This window comes from Hemicordylus capensis, chromosome 2, assembly GCF_027244095.1.
Source record: "Hemicordylus capensis ecotype Gifberg chromosome 2, rHemCap1.1.pri, whole genome shotgun sequence".
In the NCBI taxonomy this organism is placed as follows: Eukaryota; Metazoa; Chordata; class Lepidosauria; order Squamata; family Cordylidae; genus Hemicordylus; species Hemicordylus capensis.
In genome coordinates, this window is record NC_069658.1 from 230,531,066 (window position 1) to 230,545,129 (window position 14,064).

The 14,064-nt window shown below is 45.4% G+C and overlaps 1 protein-coding gene across 2 annotated transcripts in view; it reads right to left on the minus strand.

The window, feature by feature from the left end:
* Nucleotides 1-2,557: 2,557 nt before the first annotated feature.
* Nucleotides 2,558-14,064, minus strand: part of LOC128342307 (major histocompatibility complex class I-related gene protein-like) — a 41,278-nt gene continuing 29,771 nt past the window's right edge. For both annotated transcript variants that reach the window (XM_053289487.1, XM_053289486.1), the window contains 5 exons: nucleotides 12,747-12,785; nucleotides 10,371-10,454; nucleotides 6,701-6,838; nucleotides 5,706-5,780; nucleotides 2,558-4,702 (listed from right to left, as the gene is read on the minus strand). In XM_053289487.1, the coding sequence (XP_053145462.1) occupies nucleotides 4,566-4,702; nucleotides 5,706-5,780; nucleotides 6,701-6,838; nucleotides 10,371-10,454; nucleotides 12,747-12,785 (473 nt within the window). In that variant the 3' untranslated portion in view covers nucleotides 2,558-4,565. The remainder of the gene's footprint in view (nucleotides 4,703-5,705; nucleotides 5,781-6,700; nucleotides 6,839-10,370; nucleotides 10,455-12,746; nucleotides 12,786-14,064) is intronic.

The window sequence follows — 14,064 nt, forward strand, 5'->3', positions numbered from 1 at the left end:
AGGACAAAATCACAATAATTTAAAATTTAAACAATTTTTAAAACAATCATAACAGTATCTAATTAAAACCCTGGGTGAACAAATGTGTCTTGACTGACTTTCTGACTTGACTGGCAGAAAGTACCTTAGGTCAAGTTGTCAGGGATGGGGAGGCTCTTATTTCAGCAGGGAGTCCATTCCAGAGCCTTGGGGCAGCAATCGAGATCCCTGAGTAGCCACTAGATGAGCCAGTGGCAACTGCAGACGAACCTCCCCTAGGAGTTATTCACACATGGCTTCACGCTGAGGGGTAAATGTTGAGCGAAGCCACTTCGAATTACACTCATGGCATTGAGGGAAGCAGCCCCTCCCCCTGCTCTCGGGTTTTGTTTTGATGCAAGTTCACATGGCAGGACTCCATTTTTTCCTTCTAGCCAATGGGGCGGGGGGGGAGAGATTACTACAGAGCTACATCTGCAAAAAGAGTAAAAAGAGTATCCCTCTTATCATGCTAATGATTCTACAGCAGTGCCTCTCCCTATTTGCTTTGGCATTTTCAGAAAAAGTAGCTTAAAATTAAAACCAGCATTTTAAAAACCAGGAAATACACCGAGATAAGCTAGAATTTGCAAGACAAAGCCCAATTTGTGTGTGGAGTGGGTTCAAGGATCTCGAAGGGACTTTGGGGTAAATTTGGCTGGTGTGTGAATGCACACTCTCTCTCCCGAAGGAGATTTGGGGTAGAATACCCTGTAAAGCCTCTTGATGAGCTCAATGGGCAGTGGGGTTCATAGCGAAGAAGACATTCTCTTAAATACCCAGGGCCTATGCTGTTTAGGGCTTTATAGGTTATAACCAGCACCTTGTAATATTTAAGGGGAACTGGGGAACTCATAAAGCCCAAGCAGGAATGGTGTTCCACCCCTTGTTTCTCAGGGGTTAGAACATAAGAACAGCCCTGCTGGATCAGGCCCAAGGCCTATCTAGTACCTGCAGCACATCTCACTCTTTCTTGAGATGCAATTTGACACTTTGGGGGCCTTTCTGGCCCTTGTGCCATTCCGGTCCATTCTTGACGCTGAAGGGGTTAATAAAAGTACAATATTGGAAATAATTCAGCGCTACAATACTGTCCTCCAATACTGTCATTCAAGTCAGGGGCCATTCTGGGCCATTCCAGTTCACAGAGCCCTGTGGTTGTCTTTGGTAGTATACAGGAAAGGTTTACTGTTGCCTCCTCCCATGCAGTAGGAGATGATGCCTTTCAGCATCTTCCTATATCGCTGCTGCCCGATAGAGGTGTTTCCCATACTCTGGGAAACACACCAGTGGGGATTCGAACTGGCAACCTCTGGCTTGGTAGTCCAGCCATTTCCCTGCAGCGCCATTAGGTGGCTGTGAAGGGGTTAATAAACATGCAATAGCCTAGGCTGTTGTACTGTTCTGTTCCATTTTTGACCTTGAAGAGGTTAATAAAAGTATGATATTGAAAATATCTCAGTGCCAAAAAATGGTGCTCTAGAATCTCAAACACCTCCCTCTGGTTTTTGGTTCCAGTTTGATTTTTAAGGGGCTTTCCCCCTGTTCTGGCTTTTACCAAGACCCACATATTTTTAAAAAGGTAGCAGCTGAATTGACTTAGCTTCAAATTGAACATTATTTGATTATAGACTAGTTAGACATGACTTGGGGTGCTCTTTTCCTTTTAATTATTCTTTTTGCCTGTCCGTCTTTCCCTTAAAAAAAAGCAATAATTCTGTCTTTCACACATTTACTTGGCATTCACTTTACCACTCAGCCACTGCAGGGCTGTCATGTGGGTCCAAATTGCCGTCTGATGCCCGAAGTGGAGAAGAAGTGTTTCTTTTTCTCTGACAAACAGCAATCACAGGATCCAGACTAGAATGGGAGTAGGGTGTAGTGCATCTGACTTCTAAGTGTATAAGACAGGAAGAACTGACTAGGCACACACAGCACTCTGGTGAAGGGAAGTGTAGCAGAGCAATGATTACAAGCCGTATCCTCTATGGCAGGCTTCCCCAACCTGCAGCCCTCCAGATGTTGCTGAACTACAACTCCCAGCATCCCTAGCCACAATTTGTGGTTGGGTATGCTGGGAGTTGTAGTTCAGTCCAGCAACATCTGGAGGGCTGCCAGTTGGGAAAGCCTGCTCTATGGGGTCTCCCTATAACAGGCTGCCTGCAGCCGGAAGCTCTGTCATGATGGGGCATAACATTGATTTATATATGAGTTTTATATGTTGCAAGTTCTAAGGCTTGATAAGGCCTTCAGCAACTTGCCTCTATGGGAGGCAATTCAGGTTTATGGTAGAGTTTATGATCCTGGCCATTGCTTATATGGGTTTTCCAACTCTGACAGGACTGAAAGTTCAGTAACGGTCAGGCCCTGCAGCTGTCCCTTGTCAGCACCTTGCCCCCAACCACAAATCAAAGCTTTCTCCCCAGAGAAATGCAATGAAACAGGGATGAGAGAAGCAGAGAGACTAAAAGGAATTTTTGAAAATCAAATTAATTCTAATGACCAAAAAAGATAAAAGCAGATGAGTAATGATAAACATGTTTACTTATTTATTATATTTATTTTATTTTACAGTTTTTTATACCACCCAAAACTCCTGTCTCTGGGCAGTTTACAACAAACCAAACAAACAGAAAAAAACATTAGTTAAAACAAATAACGTTAGTTCTAAGCAGAACTAATGGAACCCACTTTCTGCTTCATTCAGCATCCAGGTCACCTTAAGGGTTTAAAATGGAATCTGTTTGATCTCCCTTAAGGTTCTGGAGGCTGGGTTAAAGTGGCAAAACCCTCCCATACAGGGCTGAGCAATCCTAGGCTTCCAAAGGACTATGATTAAGGCAGACTTCTTGGGGAAGGATTTTCTTTCTTCATCTTCAAAATTATCGGGTTATGATCCACATATGTCAATGGTGCCACTTCCACATATATAGGTGTAGGTAGGACTGATTTAGAAATGCAACACATATTGATTCTCGAATATGTCTTATGAGGTGCTGAGAAAAAAGTATATTCTTTTTCTAATGGATATTTATATCTCCATGCATCAACCAACGATAATAATGACATACAATCTTCTACATTTTAGGCACTTTGCCAGTACTCCTCTTGTATTTTCCCGATTTGTCTTGCGTCGTACAAAGGACTGCATTCATATCTCCAAAAATAAAAATATCTCCTTCTAGAATCTCCAACAAAGATTGGAAAAACCTCTTGTAAAACTTTGTCTTATCATTTGGAGCATAAATTGAGGCAATTGTCTATTTGTTGCTTGGTCTTTGGAATCTAAGAATAATAAATCTACCTTCCTTGTCCTGAATCTGCTTCTCTAAATTCCATGTCAAGTTTTTAATATATATCACAACTCCATTTTTCTCCATACACCCCCACCCGATGCAGCAAACATTTGACCAAGTTGGTTACATTCCAACAAATTTACATTATCTTTTTTATATGAGTCTCTATTAAAGACAAATAATATCCACACCCTCTTTTTTTAATTTTAGAAAGGTCTTTTTCCTTTTGAACAGACTATTTAATCCACTTATATTTGTTGAGAATACTTTTAGCTGCTCCATCTTCCTGTTTAATTATTAATAAGCAGCTGCTTCATCACTCTTGGCATCTTCTTCCTTCTCTCCCTCTACTGTTTCTTTTGTCGCCTTTACTAACTCTGCCATAGCCCTTGCGTCTTCCACTGTATAAACAAAGGCCTTCCCTTCATCCAAAAAACCTTCTAATTGGAATGGTACCGCTCATCTGTATTTAATCTTTCTCTCTTGCAAAATCATCGTTAGAAATTTCAATGCTTGGCTAAAATCTTATTTATTTATTATTTCTCTGTGTAAAGCGCCCTGAGCCATTTTTGGAAGGGCAGTATAGAAATCTAATAAATAAATAAATAATAAAATCTGTGGTGAAACATCTGGTAGAATCTGTATATCATTGTTATCAAACCTCAGCGAATTCTGTCTTTGAGCCTGCAATATCTCTTTCTTGGTTTGCATGTCGGTAAACTTAATGAGTATATATCGGGGTATTTTCCTGTCCTGGGCATATGCCGAATTAATTCTATAAATCTTTGCAATTTCTAGTCTTTCTCCTTCACCCCATCCAAGAAATTCAGCCAAAAGCTTTCCAACTTCTTCTCTCAAGTTATCTTGGCTGATATTTTCTCCCACTCCACGGAGCTTTAAGTGGGCCTTCCGAATCCTAAATTCTAAAATTTGCACTTTTTCCTTCAGTTTGTCAATCTCTACAGAATGTGTATTCTGATCAGATAACAACACTTCCTGTTGTTTTGATATCTTGTTTGGTCATAGTTACCGGTATCAGTTTTTTAATCACTTCCAAAAAACAACTGTTTGTGTCTGTTTTTAGTGAATCTATTTTATTTGTCATGTTTTCTTCCATTTGCTGAAAATATTTATTCAGTTTTTGTAATTCTATGATTAATAATTTGTCAGTATCATTAATAACCAGCTCCATTTCAAGTAATTGGAGATATCAGAGATACTGGGCAGTACAGTTAACTCAGTTTTTCTTTTTCAGCTTTTGACTACCTCTCCCCACCCCACAGAGAAGCTATTTATTCTGGATGAAAGGGTTACTTCTTCCTGTTCTTGAGTCCCACCACTTGATGTTGCTTTGTAGCTTGCTTTGGAAGCATCTTGCTGTCGTTTCTCTGCAGGGGCAGAATCAGAGAGTCAGAGCTGGAAGTCACTCCCCACCACCAGACTCTCCATCCCCACCTTTGAAGGGAGGCAGAACTCTCAGACCTTAGGCTCTCCCCAGCAGATGCTTCCCCATTCTCTTCCTAACAACCGGAAGGGAAGGAGATCCCTCAAGCTCCCTGCACAACTGTTATTCCTAACAACACATTCTTCGCACAGTCTTTTGTACTTGCTTTATTTTCAAATTTCTCTTCCTTTTGCTGTCACATCTTCCGGCAGCCTTGCCAGCACAAGTTTGGGGGGCAAGTTTACTCTGCGTGGGAATCTCACCCCTCAACCTTGCTTTTCTTTTGCAATGTTGGCTATACATTTTCTAAAAACTTATTTTTAGAAGACAGTTAACAATACTTGTGGGTGGGGAGTTACCCACCCTCTTCTCCTAGGTCTTCCTTGGTGCCTCTTTCATTAAGCTTAGCAGTAGTATTACAGCCGGGCACAAGAGCTGCCCTGTGGCTGCTGGGAATGTGGCCAAGGTCCTGTATGCCAAAAGAGCCAGCTCAGAGCAAGAGGCAGAGAAGGAGTTGGACTAGATGACCCTCAGGTGCATTCTAGGCTCCAGAAATTAGGAAGGTGCGTTTCATAGGTCCATCATTAGAGGATTACCTAATTTCCACAAGTAGAAAGCATTGCTTCTACTGTATGGGGGTGAACTAGCTGATCTTCAGATACTATTCAGCACATCCAAAATGTCACTGATGAAGAGTTTTACTATGTGTGAAAATACATACTGATTTTCATATTTTGAACAAGCTTAATATGCATTTTTAAATAGGATTTAGAGAGGGTGGGGTGTGAGTACCACCAAATTTTGGGTGATATAGCTGCATAGGCTGAATTATCAGTTGAATCAGATAATGTGAATATGAATTTTCACATTATCAGTGAGAGTCTGCCACAGAATGAATGAATACTCTCCCTCCCTCCCCCCAGCAAATTCATTCAGATGTTACTTACTAATGTATATGGAGATCCCAGGCACCAGTAGAATGACACCCATGGCCCTCAGGATCGCCCCCACAGGCACTGAGGCTGGAATGGAACAAACCAACTTCAGTTTCGACTGGTAGTGGCTCCCAAAGGACTGAGGCAGAGCTCTGGAGACCCTTGAACTGGAGCTGCGGTGACTGAACCATGCGCTGTCTCCATGCAAAGAGATGCTTCTACTTCTGAGCCATGTGACTTTGCGGCTGTAGAATCTCCACCTCCTCTTGGAGGTCTGACAGAGCCCAGTTTTACAGGGAAGCTATCAATGCTTTTTAAATACAAGATTGCTGAAGTACCAAAAGCTTCCGCTGAAGTGGAATACTCTACAGAGCCCATCTCGCACTGCAAGGAGATGACCTTTCCCGCTGCACAATGCTTCTCTTTCCACAGCACCGGTGGGGCCCCTTGAAGGGAAACATGGCCCTCTCGAGCTCTAAAGTGGCCCTGGAAAGCACGCACAGAGTATTGAGGATTGTAGTCCTTTCTTGTGCTTCCTCCATAGAACACTGTGAGAAAGTTTCTGGGAAGGACTACACCTCCCAGTGCTCCATGGGCACTTTCCAAGATGGCGCTGTGGCTCAACAGGGCACAGTCTCAAGGAGCCTCCTGACTCCAGCACTGGGGGCGGGGGGTGGGTGGGGGGAAGAAGCATTGTGCAGAGGTCAGCACAGTGGGAAATGTCTCTTCCATTGAAGGTCCTTCCTCTGTGCTAGGAAGGGCCTCCTATTCTTGCCAGGGTCACTCTGCTCACTTCTTGTTGGCAGCCACACACTCCCCCTTCAACATAGAGTGCGGGGCACATCCCCTGCTTCACACACCCAAAGAACATTCGGGCCCTGGTGGGTTAATGCAGCTGTGCTGCTGATGAGAAATCCCTCTTTCCTCTCTTCCTAAGTAAGAATTATGTTCTCAGAACCTGCCACACTCTCCTCCAAAGTAGCCCTCTCTCCCCCACAGGTGCTCACCAGGCTTTCTCGAAACCAATGCCAAAGGTTTTGGAAGGTCCTCATATTCCACACGGCACTGGAAGCAGTCCTCCTCATCGGGCTCTTTTGCCAGGGGGAGGGCAAGTGAGGGATCATCCTTGTGACTTTCCTCTGTTCCTTCAAATGATATATGAGAAATTTGTATGAAAGAATCTGCATTGGCTTCCTATTATTTATTTATTTATTTATTCATTCATTCATTTTTTATACCACCCTTCCAAAATGGCTCAGGGCGGTTTACAATTAAAAACAAAACCATTAAAACCAATAACAGTTAAAACAGAAATAAACAATCAATTAAAACATCAATTAAAAATTAAAACATCATAAAAAAACAATTAAACAATCAGAACAATTAAAAAACCCCAAAAAGCAGGTTACAGCATTAAAACAATTAAAACTAATTAAAAACCCCAAACAGATAGGTTTTAAGGGCTCTCCTGAAGGTCAATAAAGAATTCAGATTGCGGATTTCTGCTGGGAGTGCATTCCACAGCCCAGGAGCAGCTACAGAGAAGGCCCGCCTCTGAGTCGCCACCAGATTATTATTTTTATTTATATCACGCTCTTCCTCCGAGGAGCCCAGAGCAGTGTACTACATACTTGAGTTTCTCTTTCACAACAACCCTGTGAAGTAGGTTAGGCTGAGAGAGAAGTGGCTGGCCCAGAGTCACCCAGCAAGTATGGCTGAATGGGGATTTGAACTCGGGTCTCCCCGGTCCTAGTCCAGCACTCTAACCACTACACCATGCTGGCTCTGCAGAGATGAACCGGGGGTAACTGGAGACAGACCTCCTCAGATGAACTTAATGTGCGGTGGGGATCATGTAGAAGAAGGCGCTCTCTAAGACAACTATAACAACAATACTTATAACAACAATAGCATATAGCAGGGCTGTCAAGTCCTGACCAGCAGGCCAGATCGGGCCCGCGAGACCACATTCCCCGGACCCTGAGTGCTGAGCCATTTGCATGTGGACACTGGGAAAATAGAGACCATAGTAAGCTTCATTTGGGGCAACAATTCTGGTCAATTGTGTGGCCTTAAGGCAGGGGGAAAGGATGTATAGATTCCTAAAGAAAAGACCATATATGTGAAGTGCTGGGCAGCACTGGGAAACTAGAGTTTCTGGCCCTGAAGTGGACGGTCACATACAGGTTCTGAGACTATCTATATTATGGCCCCCTTTTCACAGTGTACAGTGATAATAACCCATTGACATATATTTTTACTTCTGCAAGACTCAATGCCACAACTCATTGATGGATAGGAGAAGTGGCATTTTAATTTCAGCATAAAAGATCACCCAGGAAAATAAAGCATGGATGCTGATGCATTGGTGATGCTGATGACGTGAAATCTAGGGGTTGTGGACGAGTTTGTAGAAGGCCTGGACTGTACGCTGCATCCCATCTCACAGGAAGAACTCCGAGCAGCCCAGAGAGTAGATCCTGACATTTTTTTTACATCCTACAGCATAAAGCTTTATGGCACAAGACCACCAACTCTGTCCATACTAAGGGAAGCCTTGTTTTACTGGGGGAATGGAACCAATTATATGTGGGCTTATTATATCAGAAGCACAAGTCTGGGAATCAACTCATGCTACCACAAAAATGTAAGACCATAGTATATCATGAACTGCATGAGGAAATGGGATAATCTAGTGACACCTTTATATAAATCCACGATGCAACTGCATTTGAAAGAGTGTCTACAATTCTGGTCACCACACTCTGAAAAGGATATTGTAGAGCTAGAAAAGGTGAATTGCAGAGCAACCAAAATAATTAGGAGCCAGAGCAACTCTCTTCTGAAGAAAGACTAGATCTATCTATCTATCTATCAATCATATTTATATCCCGCTCTTCCTCGGAGGAGCTCAGAACGGTTTGCATGCTTATTTTTATCCTCACAACACCCCTGTGAGGTAGGTTAGGCTGAGAGATACATGATTGGCCCAGAGTCATCCAGTGAGTTTCATAGTTGAATGGGGATTTGAACTCAGGTCTTCCTGTTCCTAGTCCAACCACTATGCTATGCTGGCTCATTGGGCCTTTTTAGCTTAGAAAGAAGGCAGGTATGGAGGGAAATGATAGAGGTATATACAGTTATTCAGGGTGTGGATCAAGGGAAGTTTTGCTCTCTGTCTCTCATAATAGTATAACCCGGGGTCTTCTCTTGAAGCAGAATGCTAGGAGATTCAGGACAGACAAATGGAAGTACTTCTTTTCACATGTTGTTAAACTATGGAGGGGGTAGTCTCTGAAGCTCATATACAGAGCTGAACTAGCCAGGCAGATCACTGGTTTGAGGTCTCAAGTAAAATCCTGAAGTGAGGCATTCCTGCTTTCCTTCATCCCCCTCACTTCCGCCTGCTTCTGCCTTTAAGAGCCCATCTACAGTTTGGCTCTCCGATTCTTTTTCTCAGATCCAGCTTATAAGGGCTATTGATGCAGTGTGGGATTTGTGTCACTGACAACAGTTTCTCTGTGGCTTCAGGGTCTCCCAAAGGAAAAGTATCTCGCCCTAACCCCATTTCCCAGACAGCAGGCTTTACTGCAAGCCTTTACTGAGAATTCAAGGTTGTCCCCAAAAACTGCCACAAAAGTGGATTTCTGTACCCCAGATATAAATCAGGCTACACTCTAATGTGCAATGAAAAAACCTGAAGTGTGTGTAAAGTGGTCCCCGATAGCTCGCAGGGACTTTGGGGTAAATATGGTCCATATGTGAATGCAAAACTCCATTCCAGAGGAGATGCGAACTAAAAGCCAGGCGTGAGAAACTTCAGGCTATTGCACCAGGTGTGTTATGTGGCCCAGAAGTGGCCGGGACCATGGATCTCCAGGGGCCATCAGCAACATAGGAACCTAGGAAACTGCCACATACTGAGTCAGACCATTGGTCTATCTAGCTCAGTATTGTCTTCACAGACTGGCAGCAGCTTCTCCAAGGTTGCAGGCAGGAATCTTTCTCAGCCCTACCTTGGAGAAGCCAGAGAGGGAACTTGAAACCTTCTGCTCTTCCCAGAGCAGCTCCATCCCCTGAGGGGAATATCTTGCAGTGCTCACACATCAAGTCTCCCATTCAGATGCAACCAGGGCAGACCCTGCTTAGCTATGGGGACAAGTCATGCTTGCGACCACAAGACCAGCTCTCCTCTCCTCTCCTGTAGCTCTCCTCAACCTCCCTTGTACCTCCTGCACTGGGCATTCAGCTCCATGTGGCTTGAGGATACTGAAGTCATCAAGCCTCATGGCCTCCCCTACACCCCCTGCACTGGACCACGTTCCAATGCTACCGAGCCACACAGTCGCAGCAGTTCTGAGGCAGAGCTGTCCCAATCCCAGTGAGAAGAGGCGGCCACTTTAAGGCAGGCCTATTCTCACTGGCAGCTGCACAGCCAGGTCCCATTGAGCTGATGATGTCATCAAAACAAACTGGTGTGAAACTGAGAAGGTGCAGCAAAGGTGGCTGCTGGGTGGATTGCCAAGGCCAAGGCAGAGAAGCTGGTTGGCCAGGAAGAGGAGAGCTGGGAGGGGGCAGGTAGCAGCCACCATTGCTAAGAAGCCATAAGGCACCTTCTCACTGAGCTCCTCCCAACAATTTGCTGCCCTTAGAAAAATAAATTCGTAGTTTACTTACTGATCCATGGGATGATTGTAGCCACCAGAAGGATGGCGGACACAAAGCCGCCTGCAATCATGAGCTTCACTATCAATGGAGACACTGAAATGAGAAAAAAAGCAAAATGACTGTAGAAAACCCCACCAAATTATCCACTGTCAAGAGATGTGTGGGTGGGAGCGGGGGTAAATTAACTTATAGACTGCCCTTTGTTCAAGATCCCAGGGTGGTGTACAACACATTAAATATACAATAAAGCAAGTGAAAAAAGGATAAAGCTCAATCAATATTAATTCATCTACTATGCATAGCCAGCCAATAGGCATAAGCCAACAGCTAAAATGTGCAAAATTCCCCTTCTCCTTAGGGTCTGGGGGCTTTGGGTCTGGGGGCTCAGACTTTGGAGGGCCCCCTGGATCTTTCGGTGCCATGGTTTGAAGCAGGTATGACTTAAAAAAACACCATTTAATTTTAACTCGGGGGGGGGGCTCCGAAGCCCTTCAGGTCCAGGCACCAAAATTACCTATGAGCGCCTCTGTCAATGGCTACTAGTTTTGATGGCTATAGGCTACTTCCAGACTCAGAGGTGGGTGCCTCTGGACATCAGTTGCAGGGGAGCAGTGGTAGGTGATGGGGTATGCCTTCGTCTCCTGATTATGGGCTTCCCAGAAGCATCTGGTGAGCCACCGTGGGAAACAGGGTGCTGAAGTAGATAGGCCTTGCTTGGGCCTGATCTAGCAAGGTTCTTCTTATGTTCTAACTTCATTAAGATTGATCCTGACCTGGGAGATGGAGTTGTAGAACACTGAACACAATTTTTTAATGATCACTCCCCCCGCCCCCGCACACACACACACCTTCTTCAAATGGGGTATGATCCACCTCAGTTTCTCCTGAGGGTTAAAGCATTTTAACGTTTTGGCCTTGTTTGTTTGAAGGCCTAACTTCTCACTCGTGAGTCTACTTACTTGACAATTTGATATCAGGGATAGAACCATAGCTCAGTGGTAGAACATCTGCTTTGCATGCAGAAGGTCCCAGGTTCAATCCTTGGCAGCATCTCCAGGTTGGGCTGAGAGAGACTCCTGCCTGAAACCTTGAAGAGCTTCTGCCAGTCAGTGTCCAGTGCTCAACTTTGGCCCCCTAGGTGTTTTTGGACTACAATTCCCATAATCCCCAGCCACAGTGGCCAATAGCCAGGGATTATGGGAGTTGTAGGCCAACATCTGCAGGAGGGCCAAAGTTGAGCAGCCCTGGTAGACAATACTGAGCTAGATGGACCAATGGCCTGACTCGGTATACGGCAGCTTCCTATGTTCCTAAGCAGTGTTCCCTTTAATTGTTTTCATCTGTGTGCAAAATGAGTTTTGTTCTGGGCAGTGCATTCAGAGGCATGCATTCAGAGAGGGACCTTCCTGATTCAACTTGAGCGGGATCTAAATTTAATTGAGCAGACGTTAAAAAAACACGTGAGTGGGCAGACGTGTGCACGCCTTGGAGGGAACACTGTTCCTAAGATCTGTTGGGGAAACCCTGCTCCATGTAGTGACACTGACGGGGACTTGATTATCATGTGTGTGTGATGGGCCGTCTCCATGATTGCCACCAGACTGTGTTACTTCCTCCCAGAGGAAACTCGTCTTGCACCCTCCCTTGTAGCACTCTGGAAATCGTTGAAGACTGCCCTCCTTTTTCCTCTTGCTCTATGATTTTGGCCAGTGATCTGAAGGGTCAGATCACTTTGAGCCTTCCCACTGAGGCCCCCACCCAGCCCCTGCCCACACACTACTGAAGGGGCAGCCTGTGCAGATGGCCGCCAAAGGCACTGAGGGGAGCGTTCGGAGGTCCACCCAGGTGGTGCAGGACCAGGTCAGACCCCCATGGCCTGGTCCTAAGGGTGCCTCTGGCCATTGATAGACTTATCCCCTATGCATTTGTTTAAGCCCCCATATGAATTAAGTGTCCTGTGGTTTGAAGGCCTAACTTCAAACCACCCCCTTGTAACATTGTTTAAAATTGCAGCTTATGTTAAAAGACAGGGTTAGCAGAGCGCTCGCTCCGCTAACCTCATCTAAGGAGAGGGGGAATTAGGAGGGTTTCCTGCCGGGGGCCGCATGGCTCCTGTGGCAGCCGACAATCGAGCACAAGCAGGCTAGGCTAGGCTCCCTTAGCCCACTTTTGCCTGATCGTAAGAATCTCCTCAGTCTTTGGTTGCGTGAATGACCTCAGTATCTCTCCTAGATTCATAACAGAATAACTGTTCACTTTTCTCAATATTTCTATAAATGTTTTTGTGGGATAAAGAGTAGGCCAAGACTCCTGCCTGAAGCTTGGAGAGCCACTCAGGGATGCCCTCTGCTGCTATAATAGTTAAAAAAGGGAAGCATTACTTACTTGGTGCTTCTCTGTTGATGCTGTTTCTCTGCCATATCTCTGTAGAGAGAGAATCAGAAATCAAAGGATCAGAGTTAAAGAGAGAATCCACCCCAACCTTCTGCAGGGATCTCAGACCATAAAGCTTCCCTGCCAAATGCTCCTCCAATTAACAATCAGCAGGGAAGGAAATCCCACAAGCTCTCTAGTACAAGTAGGGAGTCTTTTCTGGTACCAGCCCAACCTCTGCTTCAGTGTAACACCAAGGCAGCAAAAGGAGAAGTGGTAACGCTTCTAAATAAATACAGTGGATTGGAAGATGGAAATAGATTTGAGAAGATACAAATAGGGTGCCACTCACATAGATATGGAAAGCTATAGAGAACCCTCCAAGCAACAGAGTGCCTTGAGACAGGATTGGGCCCTCAGGCAAAAACTCAGTACATTTAGGGTCCACTCATGGTCTCAGGTGCAGGGCATCTACTGAATCCTCAGAGAAAGGCTCAAAGGGAAGAAAAGCCCCTTAAAAAGCATTCATGTATTTATGAATGATACAGATTCCACCAAAGTAACAGAGAATTCACTCCACATAAATGCACTTAGGTTCTCAGAGAAAGTTTTGCCAGGGGAGAAGATGATCCTCAGATGCCTCCAAGGCTTCAGAAAGCTGGATTTCATAGGGGCTATTCTCACGATTGCAGAAAATCGGGCTAGCCTCCGCTAGCCCTATTTTCTGTAACCGTGAGAACCACCAGGCTCGGCTGCGGGCCTGGTGATTCGAGAGCGGGTAACCTGCTCAAGTAGCCCTGCCCTAAAACCAGGTTTCTGGAGTGAGCGCTCCAAAAACCTGGTTTTGAAGATCGTGAGTAGCCCTGGCGCAGCTCCGCGCCACGCCCACTCACGAGGAGACCCCCGGAGGGGAGGTGAAAAGCCGCCTCCCAGCTCCGGGGGTCTCGCCAGCATGCCCTGTGTGCTCGCGCAGGGCATGCTGGAGCTTCCGGGGGCTGATTGGCCCCTGCTCCCCCCAGCCCCTGCCAGCTCCATCACGGAGCCAGCAATTGTTTGGGCGGCCGATCCAGCCGCCCAGGACTCCCTCCCCACTCGTGTGCGGGGAGAGCAGGCTTAGCTAGAAAGGTATAGTGTGCATTGAGTCGGTGTCAACTCCTGGCGCCCACAGAGCCCTGTGGTTGTCTTTGGTAGAATATCGCTATGTTGCTGCTGCCCGATACCGGTGTTTCCCATATTCTGGGATACAGACCAGTGGGGATCCAAACCAGCAACCTCTGGCTTGCTAGGCAAGTCGTTTTCCCGCTGTGCCATTCTATATCTGAAGATATCA